Source organism: Polypterus senegalus, chromosome 3 (assembly GCF_016835505.1).
Source record: "Polypterus senegalus isolate Bchr_013 chromosome 3, ASM1683550v1, whole genome shotgun sequence".
In the NCBI taxonomy this organism is placed as follows: domain Eukaryota; kingdom Metazoa; phylum Chordata; class Cladistia; order Polypteriformes; family Polypteridae; genus Polypterus; species Polypterus senegalus.
This window is the reverse complement of record NC_053156.1, coordinates 236,389,356-236,415,639: the sequence shown is the minus strand read 5'-3', so window position 1 is coordinate 236,415,639 and position 26,284 is coordinate 236,389,356. Positions and strand designations below refer to the sequence as shown.

Sequence of the window (26,284 nt, the reverse complement as noted above, 5' to 3'; positions counted from 1 at the left end):
TTTGAGATTTGATTACCACAACTCACAAAGAATTTTCTCCCTGCCAGGTAGGATTCAAACCAATTTAAGACACTGCCAGAGAGGCCCACCCATTGACTAAGGCGATTTCTAAGAATATTATGATCAATGGTGTCAAATGCAGCACTCAGATCTAAGAGGATGAGAACAGATAAATGGCCTCTGTCTGCATTTACCCGCAAGTCATTTACTACTTTAACAAGTGCAGTTTCTGTACTGTGATTTGTTCTGAAGCCTGACTGAAATGTATCAAGAATAGCATGTTTATTTAGGTGGTCATTTAACTGCATAATGACTGCCTTCTCTAGAATTTTACTTAAGAAGGGTAGGTTAGAAATGGGTCTAAAATTTTCAAAGGCAGAGGGGTCAAGATTATTTTTCTTGAGCAGGGGTTTAACTACAGCAGTCTTAAGACAGTCTGGAAAGACCCCCGTATCTAATGACGAATTAACTATGTCCAGAATATTGTCAATTAGCACGCCTGATATTTCTTTGAAAAACCTGGTTGGTATTGGATCAAGGACGCAGGTGGAGGGTTTCAGTTGAGAGATTATACTGTGTAATTCAGGTAAATCTATCCTGGTGAAAGCATTTAATTTGTTTATAACGGAGTACCGGGGCTTTGGAGGTTCTGCAGTGTTGGGGAGATATACTATGTTTTCTCTAATATCATTAATTTTTTAAGTGAAAAATACAGCAATGTTCTCACAGGTTTCACTGGAAGTATTCTGGGGGCATTCCTTTGTGTTACCTGGGTTTAACAGACGATCAATTGTTGAAAATAAGACTCTGGGATTACTAGCATTGTTATTTATAATATTAGAGAAATAGCAGTGCCTCTCAAGACGGACTGTGTTATTGTAATATGTAATATGTAATGTTTTATCATAAAGAAAAAGTCATTTTAAACATGCATTTTAAGTTTACATTTGAAGGTTGAAAATGATTTGATATTTCTAAGTTCAGTAGGTAATGAATTCCAGAGATTGGGAGCAGAATGGCTGAATGTTCTGCTCCCCATGGAGGTTAGACAGGTGAGAGGGACGGTCAGGTGGATGGAAGAAGAGGATCTAAGGTTACAGGACGGAATGGCAACATGATGAAGGTTGGACAGATATGGAGGGGCGAGGTTATGAATGGCCTTAAATGTTAATAGCAGAATTTTGAAATCAATTTGAAACTTAATCGGGAGCCAATGAAGCTACTGCAAGACCGGAGTAATATGTTGAATAGATGAGGTTCGAGTAATGATGCGAGCTGCAGAATTCTGGACTAGCTGAAGCTTATGGAGAGATTTATTGGAGAGACCAAAGAGGAGTGAATTGCAATAGTCCAGACGAGAAGTAACAAGACTGTGAACAAGAATGGCAGTGGTATGGGGAGTGTGGGAGGGGCGGATGTGATTAATATTACATAGGTAGAAGTAAGCAGACCGGGTGATGTTATTAATGTGAGATTGGAAAGATAGAGTACTGTCGAGGATGACACCCAGACTCTTGACCTGAGATGATGGAAAAACAACGGAGTTATCAATAACAAGAGAAAGATTGGATAATGATGATTTTGAGCCAATAAAGAGAACCTCAGTTTTGTCACTGTTTAATTTAAGAAAATTCAAAGAAAACCAGGATTTAACTTCAGCAATGCAGTCAATAAGCGAAGATGGTGGAAAAGAAGAGGTGGATTTACTAGCAAGGTAGAGCTGGGTGTCCTCAGCATAACAGTGAAAATTAATGTTATATTTACGAAAGACATTGCCAAGGGGAAGAAGGTAAATAATAAAAAGAAGAGGCCCTAGGACAGAGCCCTGGGGCACACCTGAAGTAGCAGCGGGGGGTTGGGATGTGAAAGCTTTAAACTGAATGAACTGACTGTGAACTGAGAGGTAGGAGTTGAACCAATCAAGTGGAGTGTGGGTAATTCCAATCAAAGATAATCTATTAAGTAGAGCGGTATGACAAATAGTATCAAAGGCCTCACTCAGATCAAGGAGGATGAAAATAGTAATTAAACCGGAGTCAGCAACCATAAGAAGGTCATTTGTAATTTTAACAAGTGCCGTTTCTGTACTGTGAAGGGGGCGAAAGCCAGACTGGAACTTTTCATATAGATTATTATGAGATAAGTGGGAGTTAGTTGGATAGCTATTTTTTCAAGAATTTTGGAGATAAAGGACAAATTAGAAATAGGGCGAAAATTGTTGAAGTTAGTAGGATCAGCACCAGGTTTTTTTAGTATACAGTACCAGTAGTAAGAGAAGAGTGAATTATGGCAGAAATGAGAGGGACCAAAGAGGGGAGGCAGGCTTTGACCAGAACTGTAGGGTGGGAGTCCATCTGACAAGTAGATGACTTAGATTTACAGATGAGATCTGAGATTTCTGAGGAAGTGGGAAGCTGGAAAGAAGAAAAAGATTGAATAGGCGAGTATAGTTCAAAAGAAATACAGAAATGCTTACCTTTTGCTGCACTAGTTGGAAAAAGTAACTGTGATTGTGCAGAGTTGCCATTTTTTATAGGCTCTCCTGCTATAGGTAATGTAATGCCAGCTCATTCTTTTGGTGATTCATCCCCGAAGTACTGCCTTAAAAGTTTTATTAAGAAGAAAATATACCAATAATTATTTGTTAAGGATCTCTTTGTATACCACATTGTGAGTTTGGCCCTCCGGTTGTAATATGACCAAGCTGTACGCTGAGCTTACTCTTAAGCATGCATTGTACAGTTGGCCATGTGAACAGTAATCTTGTTTCAAATCTCACAGCTTGGATTGCTGCTGTCATAATCGGTCAAGGTTTGTTTCAATTACGACAGTATTTGTAGGACTTGTGTTGAAGTGACATTCGGCATCTGTCAAGCGTTGTAAGTATACAACCAGTTTCATCGATAACTTCACATCCAGCTTTGGAGACTTTAAACATTCATAAACATCAAAGTGTCCACTACTGAAATCGTCACCTGTAAATTTAAGATGTTTAAGATGTTTAAGAGGCATTGGCGGTTGTCGAAAGGTGTAAAATATTTGGCCATTTCGGTACACTTGAAAGTGACAACCGAACAATTCAGCGGCAGCCATCAACTCACATGCAGATGCATAGGTGAGGGGCTTAAGTATTTCATTCTTATAGTGCTCCTGTGTAGTATAATTATCTCCTGTACAGTCATCAGTCCACACCTTGAACCTGTCCCAGTCATTCAATACATAAGACACAATGCTTCTCCAGATATCAAGAGTGAGCCTGATATGGCCGTGCAATATATAACACAGAGAATGTAAAAGGCAGGCGGCATCTCCGGGCATGGAAACCACTCGGTAAGTGACAGTTCTTTCATCGATGGTGATCACCTCGATAGACATGTTAATGCAGGTACGGTTGGAATGATAAAGGAAATGGGTACCTGAACAATGTAAAGCAAGTGTAAAATACCTACACAATAACTATAATCGTAATAAATGAACAATAAAACAGCGGAGAAGCCGTGGATTAAATAAAAAGGCTGTAGTTATCAGCAGGGAGACGTGAATCCCATGGCGAAGCAAGGAAGGGAATGAAGAAACTGTAGCGACGGACAGCCTTATATAGGCAGGCAGTCAACAACGTGGGAGGCGTTGGGAATGGGGACCCATCACCGCCTCACACGGTGACTGAGCTGCAGGCTATTGACATATATATGTACGTAAGTAGGATTCAGTTAGCGTTGGGAACCCGCGTACCAAATTTCTTGAAGATGGGCCCATAAGTAACAAAGACTGTTGAAAAGTTCAATATGGCGGCCGACAGTGGCATCATACCAACGAAATAAGTACCAAATTTCAGGCTTCTACCTACACAGGAAGTTGGAGAATTAGTGACGTTGGAAAGTTCAATATGGCGACTGACAGTGGAGTCATACCACCGAAATAAGTATGTACGTTGGTTTCAGTTAGCGCAGGGAAGCCGCCTACCAAATTTCGTGAAGATGGGGCCATGAATGAGAAAGTGCAACATGGCGGACGTTGTTGACCGTTGTGACCGTTATGCATAGAATTTCAAAATGAAACCTGCTTAACTTTTGTAAGTAAGCCGTAAGGAATGAGCCTTCCAAATTTCAGCCTTCTACCTACATTGGAAGTTGGAGAAATAGTGACGTTGGAAAGTTCAATACGGCGGCTGACAGTGGCATCATACCACCGAAATAAGTATGTACATTGGTTTCGATTAGCGCAGGGAAGCCGCCTACCAAATTTCGTGAAGATGGGGCCATAAATAAGAAAGTTCAACATGGCAGACGTTGTTGACCGTTATGACCGTTATGCGTAGAATTTTGAAATGAAAGCTGCTTAACTTTTGTAAGTAAGCCGTACGGAGTGAGCCTGCGAAATTTCAGCCTTCTACCTACACGGGAAGTTGGAGAATTAGTGACGTTTGGAAAATTCAATATGGCGGCCGACAGTGGCGTCATAACACCAAAATAAGTACGCACATCGGTTTTGGTTAGCGCAGGGAAGCCACCTACCAAATTTCGTGAAGATGGGGTCAGCCTTCTACCTACACGGGAAGTTGGAAAATTAGTGACGTTGGAAAGTTCAATATGGCGGCTGACAGTGGCGTCATACCATAGAAATAAGTACGTACATCGGTTTCAGTTAGCGCAGGGAAGCCGCCTACCAAATTTCGTGAAGATGGGGCCATAAATAAGAAAGTTCAACATGGCAGACGTTGGCGACCTTTATCGACCGTTATGACCGTTACGTGTAGAATTTCGAAATGAAACATGCTTACCTTTTGTAAGTAAGCTGTAAGGAATGAGCCTGCCAAATTTCAGCCTTCCACCCACACGGGAAGTTGGAGAATTAGTGATGAGTCAGTGAGTGAGTGAGTCAGTTAGTCAGTCAGTCAGTCAGTGAGGGCTTTGCCTTTTATTAGTATAGACTAGCAAAATACCCGCGCTTCACAGAGGAGAAGTAGTGTGTTAAAGAAGTTATGAAAAAGAAAAGGGAACATTTTAAAAATAACGTAACATGTTTGCCAATATACAGTAATTGTTTTGTGAGTGTTGCTGTCATCAAGGATTTGATTATCATTATTTCTTTCAATCAGGGTCGTATTTGTAGGATGTGTTGTGTTCAAGTTACATTCCGTGTTTGTCAATCGTTGTAAAGATAAGAGGTTTCATTCATCGATTCGTTTCTTACTGCATCAATAAACAGCTCGTCTTCCTCTTTATCTGAGATGTGACACACTGCATGCACAGGTTTTTTTTACACTGTCTTCCTTTAGCGGGACATTGACTTTTTCCACTGTGTGCTTTGTTTCCGCAGTAGTTGCACTTATGAATATGCTTGTATGTATCAGACGCTTCATATTTTTTTGCTGCCTTCTCAATTGTGTAATTTGGTTTTTGTTCAGCACTCTTTGGAACTGTTGCTTTTTGTCTGTGCACTGCGTCAGTTCACGTGAGCCGCTTGGTGTTCTTGCATCGAAGGTTCCCAGCTGTGCTGGTGCCATCTCATGTGATGTCCATGGCTGTATGTAATGTTAGTTAAGAGCTGGCACTTCTCTCGCAGTTTAGCTGAGTTTGCGCCAAACACCACCCTGACCATCTCATCTTCCTTTGCATAAGCACAGTCCTAAACCTGTGAATATTTAGCAGCAGTGTTTCTATTGGATTGCCGCTGAAGGATGGGCTTATATGGGCAGGCACTAAATTACAAACGCCAGCGGCAGCCTGTCTATGAACTTAATTTAAACTTTAGGTTTACATCGTGCTTTGTTTCCGAAGTAGCAGCACTCATGAATATGGTTGTATATGTCACTCGCTCGCTTCTTATTGTTTCACTGCCTTCTCAGTTATATAATGCATGTTTTCTTCAGCACTTTTTTGAGCTCTTCCTGGTTTTCTACGTACTGTGTTTATAGTCAGTTCACGTGATTACGTGGGAGACGTGATGATGTCACATGAAACTCCGCCCCCACGGCCATCCAGCTCAACTCCATTACAGTATATGGAGAAAAATAGCTTCCAGTTATGACCATTACACATAGAATTTCGAAATGAAACCTGCCCAACTTTTGTAAGTAAGCTGTAAGGAATGAGCCTGCCTAATTTCAGCCTTCTACCTACAAGAGAACTTGGAGAATTAGTGATGAGTCAGTGAGTGAGTGAGTCAGTGAGGGCTTTGCCTTTTATTAGTATAGATTTTACATTTTAAGGAAGGATGATGGTAAGAATTAGAGTTACTCCCTCAAAGCTTCAAAAGAATGGAATTAAATCCCTAGCTACTCTCAGTTTTCCTCTTACATATCCAAAACACATGCAGGTTATGTTGAAACAATCTAAGTTTTAGTATACAGATGGGTGCCTACTCCTGCATATTGATAAGCTGCAACTTTTTCCAGGGTTAATTCTTTATTCTTGTAGAGTTATTATTGTCAAGTGTACATGGTATAGTGAAATTCTTACTTGCGCATCCTAATCAACATGCTGTCTGTCACCATGAAGAGAGAATGTAATAATCTAACCTTAAACTTTCTGGGTATTGTGGATATGTTAACTTGTATTATATATGACACCACCCGAACAGTGTCTGACCTGTGAAGATACAGTATATACAAACCATGATTTAGAAAGTCATTGGCTAAAATAGCATTCTTTGAAGCTGAAAGTGACCATACAATATTACCAGATAAATTTCTTCTTAAAATTACAAGTACAAGTTAGCTTGACCTGTTTAAAGTGTGCATCTGTACATGTGTTTATATTTTACGTGAAGGAAGGGAATTAAAAACACAATTCCCATAGAATGTCAACCATATGCAACACATAACCTCTCTAATTAAATACCTCTAAAGACAAAGTGGAGTAATACATTATTAAATAAAAGTACTTAAATTGTAGATAAATGCTCACAACTGTGTTATGTACAGGCAGTTTGTTGGTGAAGTAGTTAGCACTGTTTTCTTAAGGCATTATAAATTCAAATCCCAGGCAGGACAGTGTATGTGTGAAGCTGGTTCTTACCATGCATTTAGTACTGGCAGGATAGGCATCATCTGTCTATGAGCCTAAATTGGATGAGGTAGCAAAAAAAAATCAGTGATTAAATGGATGAATGAATAGATAACTATAGGTTATCTCTATACAGAAAGTTTGGAAAAAAAAAGGTTTTTGAAAAGTTAGAGCAAATCTATGCTTCATCGGTCTCCAGACCCTTCACGGTCTCTTTATATCCTTCTTGGTAAGAGGACACTCGTGATATCTTCAGGTTTCCTTGCCCTTCAGTGTCATGGAGTAGTCTTTTTTGCTGTTTTCCATGATACTGTAACTTGCAAAAAGGTGTGTCACACAGCATGTGAAGAAGATAAAGATAGGTGAATCGCTGTGCCCAAATGGAGTGGTGGCAGATATTTTGAAGGCAGGGAGAGCACTTGGAGTTGTACAGTTGATAGACCTTTACAACATAATTATGTGTGAAGGAAAGATTACTGCAGAAGTTTGCTCATTCTAGCATCCTTTATGTTGGTTTTGCTGATTGCATATTACCCTGGTAACAATTCACAATATACAGTATACTACTATATGTCAATGCTTCCCTACAGTTGTTAATGAAAATAGATTGAACTTAGTTTTGTGTGCTTCTTTCTAGTGTTGGTCAAGTATTTAGCCCAGTGTCATAATGTCTGTCTATTTGATTATGATGTTGGTATGGTTTCCTCAGTAAAGATGATCATACACAACACCACATCTCTACCATTGTTTGTTGTTGTTGGTTCAATGAGTTTCACTTTTACATTTCAGGCAATTCTGTGGTGCCCTGGCACCCTGTACTGATGAGGCTCAAGACCCCTGCGACACTGAATTGCTTTAGTTTAGTTTGTAATAAAATTTAGAGCATCATATGATTCTTATTCAGAATTTAAGATCAGCTATGACTGGTGTAAAGTAATGCATTTTTATGCTACACAAATTGTATTTTCTACTCCAAATAGCTAACTTTACAGTTAAATATACAAAAGAGAAATTGTCCAGACTACTAGTGGCACTGACTAATGGCATAAATTGCTCAAAGTCAGATAATGAACTACACCATAAATGGTCTTGTTTATCCTGATGTTTATATGGGGCCTCTCATTGTGGTACAGTCTATTTGTTTTCCATTTTGGGATTTACATTGAAACACTGTTTATTCCCAGTAGAGATTCTTAGATGAAATAGGCTTAAGTAATTTGCCATATGAGCAATTTCACTCAAGCAACACACCAAATACAGCAAATCAATAAAGAAAGTTAGCCTGACAGCGTAAGTAAATTGCAGTCCTGGTATACGGTTTGTATACAGTATACTGTATATTGCTTTGTCTGTTGAATTTTAACACGTTTTCCTTGTAAGAATATACATTTGTAAGCATTATTTCACATTATTTTTTATTTATCTTTACCAATGTGTTGAAAGTAGCTATTGAAGTGCCATCTTTCTTTGTCTTTTTCTTTCTTGCTACTTTATGACTATTCACTGTTAACATCAGTTTATACTGCATACTATATTTTTGATACAGTGACAGAAAGGAGTTACAAAATAGTGTTTAGTAGTTGAGGCTCAGGTTTGATTCTGTGCCATGTTGTTACACTATTCATCTCTTATTACCTTTAAACACAGTAATGCCAGTTTGTGATGCTGTTTACCCAGCTTTGAGTGTTTTTATCTATGCTGCTATCTAGTATGGGTTCTTCTTTTGTGCCTTTTTGCTAAATGCATAGGATGCAGACTGTCTGTAATACTTGTCATAAAATGCTGATATATAGTAAATGAATGAGTTTTTTAAATTTCGTGCATTTTTTTGTGATATTTATGAAAATATATACATGAAAAAGAAAATACAACATTCCAGACATCACAAAAAATACCAATAATTATATTCCCATCAGTAGTCCACCCAAATGAACAATAACATATGTTGAAAAGGCATGAGTGGCTTTGTAGTTTTAACAGTAGCTGGGAACAGGACAATAAATGTTTGTGTTCATTTTTATTGATGTTTTGCAATCAAGGGTGGGCATTTCAAGGCACTTTTTGGGAGGTATAATAATAAAAATAATAATTAAGTTATACTTGAAATTCACCAGACCATTACAGACAGGATCAACAAAGATTTGCAGAGCTGTACTGATCAATATTACACATCACTTTAATTCTTAATTAAGTATGGGAAGTGCCATGAGAAATAAGTGAAAATTGCAGGTTATAACACATTGTTTTTATAAATATAATGATTACTCAATATTTACAGTTGTGGTGCCTCACTTCAAATACATGTAAGTACAAAAGGCCAGTCTTGTAGCTGCTAGTTTGTTGTATCAGGATGCCTGGACTTTTTTTCACCAAGTATAATTTTGCTTATATCCAGCTACTATTTTCTGTGGAGATATACGGGCTCCTCAAAAAGTTTTCTTTTTTTATCTTTCATCCCAGGCCATTTTTGTTAGGTGTCACTTTGACTGCGACTTTAAAACACTTTAACACTAGAATGAACAGTGCCAACGAAAAAACTCGTAAATCCGGCCCACCTCAAATCCCTTCACACCTCTCCGTCAGCGTGTTTTGTCTTCTAAATGTGTCAATAAGCAGCCTGCTATACCATCCTCCCCACCTCCTCAGAACGGGCAAGAAGTTCTCCCAGTTCTTGCCTTGATTGATTATCTAGGAGTGAGCTACCCAGAATTGTAAGGGGAAATAATTTGATGTGCGTTTTGTGTCTACAACAATCTATGTAAACACATTGTTAAAACAGAAACGTTTTTCATGTTTTAGTAATAAATAACAAAATGTGAAGGCCGATGGCCAAATATCAAATAAACATTTTCACAAAAGGTGCAAGTACTCGTCAGATTTACCATTTAGAATAGTGAGCTGCTCTTTTTGTTAATATTATACAATAAAAACATACATTTGATTGTTGTCTGTAGCAGCCAGCTTAAATTTATAGTACTTGTAAAAATTAGGATTTTTTTTTTCACTTTTACTCTCTCAGTCACGATCACAATACAACACACCCGCAACCCCCCCAACCCAGACCCCCACCAGATCTAATGCAGTTACTTTTTATCTGAAACTGGGAATAACTGTAGATGTGAGTGGTGTTTTGAGAAAATGGAACTGGAAATTCTCTGATCTGGAGGGATAAAAGCTGACACACAAACGCTGATGAATCTGCCTTCTTTGTATTTCACCGTCACTTGAATTTTTTTTTATTCAGTTTTACTGAGTATTCCTGCTCACGCTGAATTAGTATGCGCCTTATGGTCCATGATGTCAATGCCGCACTGACAAAAAACAGACAGAGACATAGGTATATATGATATTTGGAATAACTCATTTTATGACCTGTATAGTACATTTCGGAAAACATTGTGGCACTGATGCAACATTATTCGTATTCATTCACATAACATCTTGCGCTTGTAATCAGTGACCGCGTTTTTTTTTTCCTAATCTTGCCAGCGTCCACTTCTGGGTGCATGGGGTTGTTTCTTTTGTACTCCAGGACATGCAGAGGAAAGAATAGTACAGAGAGGTCAGTTCCGCGCTATATGCAATCATCGGATTCAAATGTTAACAGTTCACACACAACCAAGGGCCGTCCTTTCTACGTTTACGACATGTGTAGCTGTTGCAATGTTCAGTACACACTTCTCTCTGTGCTGTTGTTACTATTACACTGAAGGGGCTGGGAGGAGCAGCAGTCTTGGAACAGAAGCTTGTCAATATTGCATGCTCTTTTGCTTTATCCATCGCCTTTTTTTGTAAGAAGCGATGACAAAGCTTGTCTGCAAGGTGAGCAAAGAACACTCTTTTTTTCTCAGTGGCCCCTGTGCATGCCTTGCACAAAACATGTGAGTTGTAAGTCAAGCGTGTTATAGCAACCAGCCACCTGCGTGCTCCTGCCGCACTGAATAAGCTCACACCTTCTGGTGCACGATGTCAATGCAGCACCGGGCAAAAAAGAAACAGACAAATATATGTGACATTTTGAAGAAACCATTTTATGACCTGAATAGTACCAATCAGAAAACATTGTTGCACTAATGCAATATTATTTGAAAACCATCAGCATCAGATTAGGTGTGAATTTATATTGGTGCTGTTAGTTATCAGAAGATGGGGGGCGAGGGAGAGCATGAATGTGACTGAGAGAATAAAACTGAAAAAAACTTTCAGAAATGCCATACATTTACAGGAACACTCAATAAAACTGAATAAAAAAATTCAAGTGATGGTGAGATATGAAGAAGGCAGATTCACCAGCATTTATGTGTCAGCCTTTATCCCTCCATATCAGAGAATTTCCAGTTCCATTGTCTCAAAACACCACTTACATCTACAGTTATTCCCAGTTTCAGATAAAAAGTAACTGCGTCAGATCTCGGGGTTGTATCGTGATCGTGACTGAGAGAGTAAAAGTGAACAGTACTATAAATTTGAACTGGCTGTTACAGACAGAAATCAAAAGTATGTTTTTATTATATAATATTAAGAATAAGAGCAGCTCACTACTCTAAATGGTAAATTTGCCCAGGTGCTGGTTTCGAACATATATAAATCGGCAGTTCTAAGCACAGCACCACAGAAGCTGTCGTATAGTACTAGCACATTTTGTGAAAATGTTTATTTGATATTTGGCCATCGGCCTTCACACATTATATAGTTCATGTCTACATTTTGTTATTTATTACTATGTGTTTACATAGATTGTTGTAGACACAAAACACAGATCAAATTATTTCCCCTTACAATTCTGGGTTGCTCACTCCCAGATAATCAATCAAGGCAGGAACTGGGAGAACTTCTTGCCTGTTCTGAGGCGGTGGGGGGGATGGAATAGCAAGCTGCTTGCTTCTTATCGACACATGTTGAAGACAAAAGACGCTGGCAGAGAGGTGTGAAGGGATTTAAGATGGGCCGGAATTGCAAGTTTTTTCGTTGGCTCTGGTAATTCTACATGTTGGTCCAGATCTAATTATGCAGATCCAGATCATCTGGATGACTTTGATTTATGCGGGGACAATTCCAGTTTGATGTGAAGACGATTTTTCATGTCGTCAGTTCATACTCTTCTCAATGCTCCGGGAATTTTCGGGTGATTTTATATGTAATAAACTTAATAAGTTATAGCGTAATGAAAATCGCATAATTAGATATGGACCACCCTATAGTGTCAATTCTTAAACTTCAACTGCTGTTGCTGTTGGCTGTGTTGTCAATGTATGATTTATTACCAAGTGAAATACACAGCTGTATTTCTATGAATTTATACAGAAAAATAAAATTAACCCAAGCTTATTGGATTATTATTGTCAAGCAGTGAAATTCATACTTGCATGTAACATGTTGACACTCTCCAGTGCCATGACTAGTAAATATAACAATCTTACCTTGAAACCTGTCTGCCTCATCTGAAAAATCTCAGAACACAGTTTACATATGTGAGGCATTCAAACACAAACCTACTACTGAACCCTCCCTTATGCACTTAATATTCAAGCCTTCAGCTAAATCATCATTTAGAAAGGAGGCTAACATACCAAAATGTTTATAATTTTATCTAACAAACAGTAATTAGTGTTAATGACTAATGTTGTGTTGGTCAATGGTTAGGGGTAGGGTTAGGGTTCAACTGTCAATCTACTGACATATGTAACGTTAAAAATAAAAAATATTTACAATAGGTTTGAGTCTATTTAGTGTACAATTCTGTATGTTCAAAAATAACGTATATAAGAATTAAAAATTGTCATAAAATGGCTGGTCAGTTGGTCAGTTCTGGGTCCCAAATGAGATGTTGTGTATGACCTAAAGAGAGTTGACTGTGTAAGGAATCCAAGAAATGTAAATTTTGCGCAACTCTGATCAGCAGCTGTAAGCAATTTTTGGCAGAGGTTATTGCTGCTAAAGGAAGTTCTACCAGCTATTAAGAGTTCACACACTGTTTTCCAGCTTGAACTGTGAATGTTTAACTAATGTGTTATGTATAGACATGAAAAAGTACAATTGTTTGTGTTTTTATTAGTTTAAGCAAATTGTGTGCGGGTCTGTTCTTATGACTATTTTTGAAGATCAAACCACATTTTTTGTAACTGTATTATTTAGTGATATATTGACAGTGGTTTGGAAAAATAAAAGAACTGTTTGTAATATTTTGGAATGCTGAAATACAGGCCGTTATGTATGTGTATTGTCGACCCTTAGTAAGATCGTGGTTAACAATTTGTATTACCATGTCAGAAGACTGTGTGAAGAAACCAAGGATCAAGTTTTTGTCAGACCTTAGTGTTGACCAATACTTGGTTCCAGTACATGGACATCTTGTAAAACATCAAGGAAGAATGTTGGCTAATCTCCTTTATGGTAAACCAGTGCAGTTTCAAATACAGTACACAAAGTATACCGCTACAATGCATCGGTTCAGTTGTTTCACACTATTTGATACCCAACTGCTGTGCCTTGCTTGGGAGACTTAGCAAGCTCTTTGAATGTTCCTATAAATTTCTTCTGGACTGTGTGGGTTCCATCTGCAACTCAAATATACATATATACATTTTCAAGCCTGCTTAGATAGATAGATAGATAGATAGATAGATAGATAGATAGATAGATAGATAGATAGATAGATAGATAGATAGATAGATAGATAGATAGATAGATAGATAGATAGATAGATAGATAGATAGATAGAGCTTAATCCAGTTTAGAGTTATAATTTGAACATGGCTTGGTGACACTGGGCACAAGTTAGGAAGCATGTGCTAGTTTAATTACTGTGAGTGTTCTATGTGGAGGACTACAACCTATCCTTGTGCAGATCCTGCTTTGCATACAGTTTTGCTAGAACAGGCATTGGAAAAGACATGCACAGAAGAACAGTATTCCTGTATACATGTACAACACACTTAATATAAATTTATATAGGACTAAATTAGCAATTTGTTAGCCTTGAAGTGTGTTCTCTTATACAACTCGAGCACATGTTGATTGATATTTTTGTAACGATTTTTGTTTTGAGTGATAGGGTCTTTATGGCTGAACAAAGATAACATTTGAGTAAATTAGGTTAGAATAAAGGCCATTGGGAGTCATTTCACCTGCTTTTGACTACATTGCTAAATTCACAGGTCAGAACACATTAGTCATAGTGTTTGTGGTACCAATATTAGAAAATATGAGCAGTGGATAGGAAGGAAATATGATTATGTTTCCACATGAAAAGGAGCTTTCAGCCACTCAAGCAGGGAATGTATGTTGTACTAGGCTAAAAGTAAAATATTTGCCTGACTCGGTCTTTAATCCACGTTTTGTGCCTTTTTAAATTGATGATTTCATCAGAAAATATTCCAGTAACTTCCTTGTTTGTCTGAGAGGTCCCATTCGCAAGGGGCATCTTAGTTGGCAAGCTTTCAAAATCTCATTAGCTAATCCATCCCTGACTGATGGAACATCTACAGTGTCAAAGGAGGTATTGTAGACTCAGGTTTTAGTGGCAATTTCCTTCTTTGCTTTACTTTTTAAAAGGGAATTAAAGAACAATCTATCTCTTGTGTCCCTTTGCTATATATTAGTCATCACGGTGTTCATTGCTCAGTTCAAGGCGAGGTGAACAGCCAAGGATTCACTTAAGGATTTGTCTATGACTGAGTCAGTTTATAAATTAATTTTCAAAGGCTGCTCAATTTCCTTATGTTAAGTAAAGAGAACGCTACATTAACATTAGTTAACAGGCTAAATTTTAAATCTTGTTAAAACATACAGTATGCGTGTTTGAATGTTTTATGAGACAATACTATATATACAGTATATAGATTACAAAACACAGAACGAGATGTTACTATCCTTGTGCAAGCACGTACAATAGGTTCAGTTACGCTTGTCGGTGAATAGTGAATGGTAGACAGAGAAGTTTTTCAGAATATTGGGACGCATCATCAGTAGTGTTCCTCTGGCTCATGGGGTGTTTCAGCCTTTCACACTAATATTGGGACGCATCATCAGTAGTATTCCTCTGGCTCATGGGGTGTTTCAGCCTTTCACACAATACACCCTCACCAGAGGCGGCCAGCTATAGGGTGATCAGCCCTAAGCTTGCGTCCCACTCCCAATTAGTCATGAGAGACGCTTTGGTGCCAAATGACTGACATCTCATGAACCTATGTATGGTAGCCTAAGTTTGTTAATTGGGGGCCCAACAGGGGATATTCCTCTTCATCCAAAGCCACTGGCTGCTTCTCTCCGCTGCCTCTGATGCAGCTTTGATGGCCTGTTCTCATCAAACGGTAGATGTTGCCACAAACCCTCTGCATCCAACTTCCACTGGGCGAACCTCCATGTTCCAGCCACGATGTTACGCTTCAGCAGCCAACTCAGCATAGCGTAGATATTTTTGCTCATATGCCTCATCCACGAAATCCTCCCAGGGTACAGTGAGCTCAATAATGTAACCCTTCCTTAAGGAAGGGGACCAGAGCACCATGTCAGGTCTCAAGGTAGTATCTACCAGCAGTTTCCAGTCGCGTGCTAAGCACAGCTGGCCTCTTTCCGATGGTGTGGAGTTGCTCCTGGTAACTGTAGCCCCTTCTTGGACAAAGGCAATTGTCCATAGGTGATTAGATATTGGTTGTAGAAGTGCATTGATGAGAGATCGTTTTTCCGCCATTGTGGAAGCATGGCTCTTTAGGACCTGGTTGTGGCGCCAAGTGTATCGCCCTTGGGTGAGACTGGTCTTACACCCTATGAGTATATGTCGGAGGGAGGCTGGCCTGGAGCAAAGGGCACACCCTGGATCTTCACCAATCCACTGATGGAGATTGGTTGGTGTTGGCAGGACGTCATAAGTGGCTCTGATGGTAAAGCTCAGACTCGTCGTCTCCATATATATACAGGAATGTGTGTGTGTAGTTATATATACTGTATATATAAGTATCATAGTTTGCTTGCAGGAGCGATTTATTTGCACTAATCCGAGGGGTGGGGGAAACATGATGTCAGGAGTGGAGAGCCTGGCAGGGCCTTCGTCATGCGCCAGCCTCTGAGTAAAACTTACCTCCACTTATCTAGCGAACGAGAGAACTATTTAACGGATTTAGATTGTTTTTTTTCTGTAATTTGCTTGTACATTCCAGTTGGTTTTGCGACTTTCGTGCTAAGTATCATCGTTTGTTTGTGGGAGCGATATATTTGCACTAATCTGACAAAGAGTCTGCGGACCGAGGGGAGGAGGAAGCATGCCATCAATAGTGGAATAATGTTCTATGAATAATAATTTTATATATGTATACAGTAATTCCTCCTCGATCGCGGGGGTTGCGTTCCAGAACCTCCCGCGATAGGTGAAAATCTGCGAAGTAGAAACCATATGTTTGTATGGTTATTTTTATATATTTTAAGCCCTTAGAAACTCTCCCAGACTGTTTATAAATATTCTCCGCACAGTTCTACAGTAAACCCTTGTTTATCATGGTTAATCTGCTCCAGACAGATAAATGAATTTCCACGAAGTAGGATTCTTTATTTATAAATCTAATATTTTCGCAGTTAGAGGATTGAAAACCTGTTTACGACCTTCTAAATACGTTTTTTAACATTATTAGAGCCCTCTAGACATGAAATAACACCCTTCGGTCAAAAGTTTAAACAGTGCTCCATGACAAGACAGAGATAACAGTTCTTTCTCACAATTAAAAGAATGCAAACGTATCTTCCTCTTCAAAGGAGTGCGCGTAGCAGAGAATGTCAGAGAGAGAGAGAAAAGTAAACAATCAAAAATCAATAGGGCTGTTGGGCTTTTATGTATGCGAAGCACAGCGATAAAGCGGCTGCAATGAAAGGATCAATGTGAAGGTAGTCTTTCAGCATTTTTTAGATTAGCGTCCGTATCTTCTAAGCAAACAGCCTCTGTGCAAACAGCCCCTCTGCTCACACCCCCTCCGTCAGGAGCAGAGAATGTCAGAGAGAGTGAGAGAGACAGAGAAAAGCAAACAATCAAAAATCAATACAGGCTTTTTGAGCTTTTAAGTGTGCGAAGCACCGCGCGGGAAGCATATCATATATCATTGAGGAGTTTTATTTAATATGTAATATGTGCTCTGATTGAGTAGCTTCTCGTCAATAGTGTCCCTTGTATGAAATCAACTGGGCAAACAAACTGAGGAAGCATGTACCATAAATTAAAAGACCCATTATCTGCTGAAATCCGCGAACCAGCGAAAAATCTGTGATATATATTTAGATATGCTTACATTTAAAATCTGCGATGGAGTGAAGCCGCGAAAGTCGAAGCGCGATATAGCTAGGGATCACTGTAATGTTAATAATGTTCTATGTGTATAACATTATCAACAATGAAATAAAGAACAACTAGCTGTAAATTAGTGACATACTAGACAAAATAAGAACATAAGACAAATCATATTTGACGTGGACAAATTTATTGGTACCCCTCCACGAAAAGAACAACCCACAGCTGTTTCTGAAATAAGTTGAATCTGACAAAAGTAATTAACACCCATCATTGTTTATTCTGCGTTTAACAAAATCAGACTTTGATTCATAGTTTTGATTCAACAGAATATTTCCAATCAAAACACAAATGAAAAACAGGTAGTCTGGCCTGCTCTTCCTGAGCAGACTGCTCCAGCTGTGTAAGGTTTGAAGGGGGCCTTCTCCAAACTTCATGTTTCCGTTATTTCCATTGATGTTTGAAAGGATTCAAATCAGTGCTCATAGAAGGCCACTTCAGAGTAGTCCAGTGTTTAGTTCTGAGTCATTCTTGGGTGCTTCTAGCTGTGTGTTCTGGGTCATTATAATACTGTTGGAGGATCCATAACCAGTGACCGAGACCGAGCATTCTGACACTGCACAGTATGTTTTTCTCCAGAATGTATTGTTAATTTTGAGATTTCATTGTTCCCTGCACAGACTCAAGGCACCCCATGCCAGATTCAGTACAGCAGCCCCAAAACATAACTGAGCCTCCTGCATGTTTCACAGGATGTTTCACAACACAGTAGATAAGTTGTTCTTTTCCACGAAAGCTTTATTTTTTTGCCTGTGGACATAGAGCTAATGTAAATTGCCAAAAAAGGTTGTTTTGTCTCAGTTGTCCAGAGGACATTCTCCAAGAGGCATTGTGCCATGTTCAATATGCATTTTAGCAAATTCCAGTCTGGCTTTTTTTAATGTTTTTAATGTTTGGATTCCTTCTGGGTGTTTTTCCACTGATCCCACTGCCACTCAAAAAGCACTGACCTTGGAGTTCAGCTTGTATCTTTTTGGAAGTTGCCTTTGTCTTTTTGTCTACCATTCTCACTATCTTTCTGCCCATTCTGGGGTTGATTATTCTCTTGCACGATGTCTAGGGAGATTGGCTACAGTTCCATGGACTTTAAACTTTTTAATAATATTTGTTGTCACAGGAACATCAAGCTGCTTTACTAGTGAAATTTATAAATGAGATTACTTTCTTGTTTTTTTGTTTGATAGTCATCTTTGAAACCTCGTAAAACAATGAAAGTATGATAAGTGCCACTGTAATAATTACAAAATAAATGCACTATAATAATCTTGGTTTTTGATGCTGATGGCTCTGAACTACTGTAATCCTTTAGACATCATGCAACCCTGCCTCCCAATAGAAGGACTGGCGTTCATAGTAGAAACATTCTATTTAATGTCAAGGGCAATAGGGCAAGTTTTGTGTTAGCTTCTGGTGGTCTTCTAGGGTGAATGTTATTCCACAGGATTCTTGATTGTCTGAAAGGAAGGTATTTACTGCTGACGAAAAAGATCTTTGAGCATTTTACAATGGAACTCACTTTAATCGTTTTAGTGTTAACTGATTTTGAATTGTTTAAAAATAAGATGCACTGTATTGTGTATTGGAAGGAAAGAACTTTATGAGCTTCTGGATTTAATTCAAGTAGAAGACATTAGTTGTGAGTACATAATCTAGGGCATTTAATTATTTTAGGAAAGTGAAATGCTAATTGACAGGAAATTTGTTGAAGATGCTGATAATGTTCTGTAGCTGAGTTTTCTAGACAGGTATAGGACAACAACTTGCTCATTAATATATTACCAGATTATATTAATTACAATATCCAGTGTGGACTATTGCCAGCCAGTCATCCCAGCCAATGCCCCCAGGCTGCCAGGTGGAGCTCTCCCTGCAGCATGGAGGTGCCTCGAATACCAGCAGGGAGTCATGGACAGTGGAGTTTTCTTTTATATCCCTGCTGGATACCACAGGAGCCAACAGAGGCCCAGAGAATCGTATGTGCCCTATAACTTGGAAGTACGTCTTAGTCACAGTGACAGGAGGAATGACGTACTTCCGGGATGAAGAAGAGTACTTTTGATCTGACCCGGAAGTGATAGGAGGTCACGTGGACTGAAGGATCGTAACACTTCCGGGTGAGGGGATATAAAAGGACTATGGGAAATCCCAGACGTCGAGCTGAGCTGGGTGGCAGTGTGGCAATGCGCCTGGGAGTGGAGGATTGTAATTATTGATTGTGTATTGTTAATTGTATGAGTATTGTGGAGAGGAGGGTGCTTTATGCACTGTGTATTAATAAAAAGTCAACTTATTGGACTTTTACCTGGTGTCTGGTGTATAGTCTGAGGGTTCAAGAGGACGATAGCGCCCTCTATCTGTCACACCAGGTAAGAGGAACATGCATGCTGGCATCATACAAATAATAAAGGTTTGATGAGAACAGGCCATTCAGCACAAACTAGCTTTTCAATCTCAGTTCACCTGTCTCCTTCAACAAAATGTCTAGCAGAGATTTCAGCTTACTCAGAATACTGCTTGATAGCTTACTCCATATGCTTATTGTTCTCTGTCTTAAGGAATATTTTCTAATATTCATGCAAAATGTATACTTAACCAACTTCCACCTTTGTTCCAGTGTTCATATTGAAGAATTCAGCTGTCATCTACTCTACTACTTACTGTATAATCATGCTCAGAATTTGTATCAATGTCATCATGTCATGTGCTAGTTTTGTATTGCACTTTGATTTTTTTATTGCACCAGGTGAAAAGATTAAACAATTAAATTGTTTCATAAAATTTCATTCCTAGTAGCTCATTTCTGTACTTCCTCTAACACTGATATGCATCTTTATAATAATGTCCTTTTTATAATAAATCATTATCCTTTTACTTATGTCAGTTCTCTTGAATACTGCTAAAGTTGATTTTTAAAGGGGATCACCAGTACATAACATAACAGGGACATGCAGACCCCCACCAGACTTGGCCAGAATTGGTCCTTCCTCTGTGGAGCAGTCAGATAGAAGCACTAGCTACTCCCACCCTCCATTAATAACATTAATTAGGTAATTTTGCTGTTAAAAGTAGAAAAAAATGTAAAGTGGTATTTTTGGTAATACAGTAAAATAAGCAGTACTTTATAAAATGCTTGCTGTATTTATTATGCAGTCTTATGTTTGCAGTCAATACAGTGAAAACAATTTGTTATAAATGATTGCACAGGCTTAGATGCAGGTACAATTTCAGGTCCTTTTCATAAACATGTGTAATTGTACTGCCTTTCAAGGGAAAAGCACAATTGAATTTAAGTCAACTTTCTTGACTAAATTCTATTTCATTTATTTTTTGCGGCAAGATGCAACATCAGAAATAATGTGAATTTGGATGAAGTTTGTATCTCTTCCAAGGGCAAAACATCCAGTGAATTAGAATTCCAATGTATCATCCAGAGCACCTTGTAATGATGTTTTTATGAGTGGCAGTACTGTATACAAAATAAAAGACTGGTTGACTTTGCTCTCTGAAGAGATTTTGACTCGGCTGTGATTTATTGAACAACATAAGAATGAATAGATACTTTTTTTTTAACACAGCATCATTTCAAATAAGGACCAGAAGGTAAAAGTAAAATCTTTTTGTAATAGCACTTTCTGTAGGTAAATTTCAAATAAATCATATATATTACAAATACTTCAACAAAAACTATAGGTTATATTCATTGTATGTTTTATATAAGTGCTATATGATATCTATATGTTTTTTGCTTATGCTTACACTAAATTCTTTATTTTAATTATATGATGCTGTTCACGATGCTGTCATCTTGTAAACTAAATAAAATGAAAGCACTGAAGTACCCTGTGTATTTGTCACCAGCCGCTAATGATCTGAACAGTGGGCTGTCAATCACAGTCCGTGTACTTTGAATGTCCACTGAAATATTTCCAATGAAATAATATGTGCTAGCATAGAAAAGCAGCATCTTTTAAGGCTGAAATAAATAAACATGATACTGTGTCATTATTTTAGTAAGTATTTTAGAATGTCTCCTGCAATACTCCCACCACAGTGAAATGATGTATGCCATCACTGGAAATCAACATTTTTTTTATTTTAAAGCTGTTATAAATAAACATGATACAGTGTCATTAATTTAACCTCAGTTTGAATAACTTAATATGTGGCTCTCAATGATTTATTTACTATGATCATTTTGGAAAGTTAGTTTTGAGTATATCAAATGTTCTGCATGATGTGTCCCCCTCAGACAAAAGGCAGTACTTCAGCATTTTAAAGCCAGGATGCTATGTATCTGTGATCATCACCTTAAATGCATCCAAAATCCTATGAGAATAAAAAAATCTAACAAAAGACTACAGATTAAAGTGCAGAGCTTAGTAGCTGAACTAATGGTGCTCATTCTGGCTCAAATGAAAAGTTCTTCTGTGCTTCAGGGATTCAGATGCCATTGTTTGAGGAGCATGTGGTTATTTATACTGCAGTGCCAAGCTACTAAAGAATGCAAATACCTTTAAATAATATTTTTATACAGATCTTTTGAGAATAGAATGATTACTTAGGCTGAAATGCTCTACTTATATGTAATCTGGTGTCAGTCCTGGTGTCAAATATGGCAGGATCACTATCTGTATGGGGCTTGTGTGTCTTTCTGGGTTTTCAACAGGGTACCTTGGTTTTCCTCTTACATTTCAAAGTAAGAGATGTTGATTAAAAGATTTGGCCCTGTGACTGATAGACTGGACTGACTCCTACCTTATCTGAATAGTTTCAGGATAGGCTCTGCCTCCCATGACATTCAATTGGAAAACGTTGGTTTGATGATAAGTGAATCTTCATTTTATATGTTAAATGTGTTTAATTGTACGACAATTGTGTCTGGATGTATTAGAAATGAGATCTATTGAAATGTTATCCCAGCTGAACAACAAGAATTTTGTGCAGCTCTTTTAAGAGCATGTTACGTTTGTGAAAATACCAAGATGTCACATATTATAGTTTCTTACTGCACATTTAAAGACAGAAATAGTCATGCCTCTAGCCACCGACAATCCCTTGTGTTTTCACTGATTTTGCCTCATCTTTCATTTTCCACAGTATGTCTTTGCTGAACCATGACTGTGACCCAAATTGTTTGATTGTGTTTGAAGGAAAACATCTCTTTCTGCGTGCAATAAGAGAGATCCAGCCCAGTGAAGAGGTAATTATTGATTTTCGTATTTGAATTCACATTTAAAGGGATGCAGCATTTTGCCAACGTATAGTTTCCTGTTTCTCATCTGCTGCTTCCTAAGAAGTATGTGTGCCTTTGACTTCTAAAAGTAACAATTGCAAATGCACTCTCTAAATAAATATGCTTCTTTTCTTTTTCTTGCATTTTATTGATTTTATTAAAATTAAAAAACATTCCATACAAACAAGTCAAGTTTTAAAAAAATAGGCATGACATATATTATTTTCAGTAAGAACCAAGATAAAACCTTTGTTTTCTTGATATATTTTGTAATAATGTAATAGAAATTTATAGAGCTCTGCTAGGTAATTTGTTCCAAGCACACTAAAACAGGGGTGGCACGGTGGTGAAGTGGTAGCGCTGCTGCCTCACAGTAAGCAGACCCGGGTTCGCTTCCCAGGTCCTCCCTGTGTGGAGTTTGCATGTTCTCCCCGTGTCTGCATGGGTTTCCTCCGGGTGCTCCGGTTTCCTCCCACAGGCCAAAGACATGCAGGTTAGGTGCATTGGCGATCCTAAATTGTCCCTAGTGTGTGCTGGGTGTGTGTGTGCCCTGTGGTGGGCTGGCGCCCTGCCTGGGGATTTGTTCCTGCCTTACACCCTGTGTTAGCTGGGATTGGCTCCAGCAGACCCCCGGGACCCTGTGGTAGGATATAGCGGGTTGGATAATGACTGACTGACACTAAAACAGCATTGCCAGAAGTGCTTTATTGTTTGCAGTTAAAACTCACAAATTTTCAGAAGGTAGTTCTTTATTCAGTAGGACTAATAATGGGCGGCACGGTGGCGCAGTGGTAGCGCTGCTGCCTCGCAGTTAGGAGACCCGGGTTCGCATTCCGGGTCCTCCCTGCATGGAGTTTGCATTGTCTCCCCGTGTCTTCGTGGATTTCCTCCGTGTGCTTGGTGTGTGTGTGTGTGTGTGCCCTGCGGTGGGCTGGTGCCCTGCCCGGGGTTTGTTTCCTGCCTTGCGCCCTGTGTTGGCTGGGACCCTGTAGTTATGATATAGCGGGTTGGATAATGGGTGGATAGTGCTAATAATTAAGTAAAGCGTTTTGTGGAACTGAAACACCAGTCATATTACATCTGTTCATTTTGTACAATATACCATAATAATCACATTCATGCTTTCACAGAACAGAGCATGATTCTTTATGAATGGGGCTTTTTTTGTCATGGATGTTAATCTACTAGATTCCTGTCCACTATTAGTTCCTGTGTTGTGCTCCAGTTCCCCACTTCCCCTATGACCATGGTGGAGCTTAGTTAACCAAAATATGGTCCTGCAGATATAAAAATATAAAAAATTTAATATACTGGGTTAACATTATTAGCAAATATTTGACACCGATTTTTTATATCATCGATGGTCGTTTTAGTAGGTCTAGGGCACCATTTCAGGTGGTGTTTCTTCTCTTTAAATGACAAAGGTGAACTGGACTTTTGTCAGCAATGTCATCCTTTCTAGGGAGTGTAAAAAAATGAGAAGGCCTCTAAGATCTCTGGGTGTCTTTACCGACCTTCTAAGATTAGGTTTGGCTGTGTCCTTAGAACATCTCTTCTCAACGTTTTCTTCTGGCTCTTTCCTGAAAAAGTAAAGAACAATCATTGAAGGTTCTGGATTTCTCATCCCACAAGTTTTCAGATTTTCTTTTGCTAACTAAAGTGAACAACAACAACAACATTTATTTATATAGTGCATTTTCATACAAAAATGTAGCTCAAAATGCTGGTGAACCATATTACCATAGGATATATCAGGAAGAGAAAATTGCTTAATTGTTTTATTGGTCACGGTGGTAATATTGTAATGTTTCCAATCTGTATATCCATTACCCTACCCAGTTTTCTACCGTTCAGAACAAATCAGAACCTATCCCAGGGTGTAAGGTGGGGACCACCTCTGGATAGAATATCAGTTACACTTGGCACACTCAATTCCACACACACTCACATGCTCACTGGACGTGTTTTATATTACTAGTAAACCTACAAGCATGTCTTTGGTCAAGCAGCTAATTTACTTAGCCAGTTATTCCAATCAACAAAGCACTATAATAATGTTTTTAAATAATGAGTGCACTTCAAAGAGTCTTTTTAATAATACTTAAACTTTTACGGTATTTCAGAATGGAATTTGTTGGAATTTGTTGGAATTAATGATGAAAACTAGGGAGGTCCTTAATATAGGAAGTAAGGGGAAATTCACTCACCAGCCACTTTATCAGGTACACCTTGCTAGTACCAGGTTGGACCCTCTTTTCCCTTTCACCCTGCTGTAATTCTTTGTGTGATTGATTCAACAAGATGCTGGAAACATTTCTCAGGGATTTTGCTCCATATTTACATGACAACATCACACAGTTGCTGCAGATTTTTTGGCTACACGTCCATGATGCAAATTTCCTGTTCCACCACATCCCAAAGGTGCTGTGTTGGACTGAGATCTGATGACTGTTGAGGCCATTTGAGTACAGTGAACTCATTGCCGTATTCAAGGGACCAGTCTGAGATGATTTGAGCTTTGTGACATGGTGCATTATCCTGCTGGATGTAGCAATCAGAAGATGGGTACACTGTGGTGATAAAGAGATGGACATGGTCAGCAACAATACTCAGGTAGACACTTAAATGATGCTTATGTGTGCCAAGAAAATATCCCCCACACCATTACATCATCATCTACCAGAACCATTGCTACAAGGCATGCCAAATTCTGATCCTACTTTCCGAATGTTGCAGCAGAAATCGAGACTCATTAGGCCAGGTAACATTTTTCCATTCTTCTCTTGTCCAATTTTGGTAAGTTCATGCAAATTGTAGCCTCCATTGCCTGTTCTTAGACAGGATTGGCATCCAGTGTGGTCTCCTGCTGCTGTAGCCCATCTGCTTCAAGGTTCGATGTGTTGTGCATTTAGAGATGCTCTTCTGTTTGCCTCCGTTGTAACGTATAGTTATTTGAGTAACTGTTGCCTTTCTATCACCTTGAGCCAATTTGGCCATTCTCCTCTGATCTCTGGCATCAACAAGGTATTTCCGCCCCGACAACTGCCATTCACTGGATGTTTTACTTTTTTCGTACCATCTTCCATAAACCCTAGAGATGATTGTGTGTGAAAATTCCAGTAGATCAGCAGTTTCTGAAATACTCAGACGAGCCCTTCTTCCACCAAAAAGTCACTTAAATCACCTGTCTTCCTAATTCTGATGCATGGTTTGAAGTTCAGCAGGTTGTCTTGACAATGTCTACATGCCAAAAAGCATTGGGCTCCTGTCATGTGATTGTCTGATTACATATTTACAGTATGTTAACATGCAGTTGAACAGGTGTACCTAATAAAGTGGCCAGTGAGTGCATGTAATATTTATACAAACTACTACAGCACTATAAAGCAATATGTCTACAAAACATGACACCAGCTGCTAAAAGGAAAATTGTAAGTGGCTTTATGAGAAGGGGCAAGTGAAGAAGAATATTCCTTTTTCAAACTCAAGCATAAATGACTCTTGAAGTATTTTTAAAGTAAGAGAATGGTAAAAGATATCAGAGTTTTGTCAGTTTTTCCATATAAGGTATTTAGACACAGCTCACATAAAGTGTATTTTTTTAGATGGCAGAATCAAGAGCCATACTTTCAAAACTATATTCATAGTGCAAACATTGCTAGTCAAAACATAATCTTTTCATCACTATACCCCAAAGGGTAAAACAAAGTT

General features: G+C 38.6%; 1 protein-coding gene across 2 annotated transcripts in view; it reads left to right on the top strand.

Annotated features, from left to right (window-relative positions):
- The window catches only part of smyd3 (SET and MYND domain containing 3), a 1,145,948-nt gene that overhangs the window by 923,037 nt on the left and 196,627 nt on the right, over window positions 1-26,284 (top strand). For both annotated transcript variants that reach the window (XM_039748800.1, XM_039748801.1), the window contains one exon: window positions 22,438-22,540. In XM_039748800.1, the coding sequence (XP_039604734.1) occupies window positions 22,438-22,540 (103 nt within the window). The remainder of the gene's footprint in view (window positions 1-22,437; window positions 22,541-26,284) is intronic.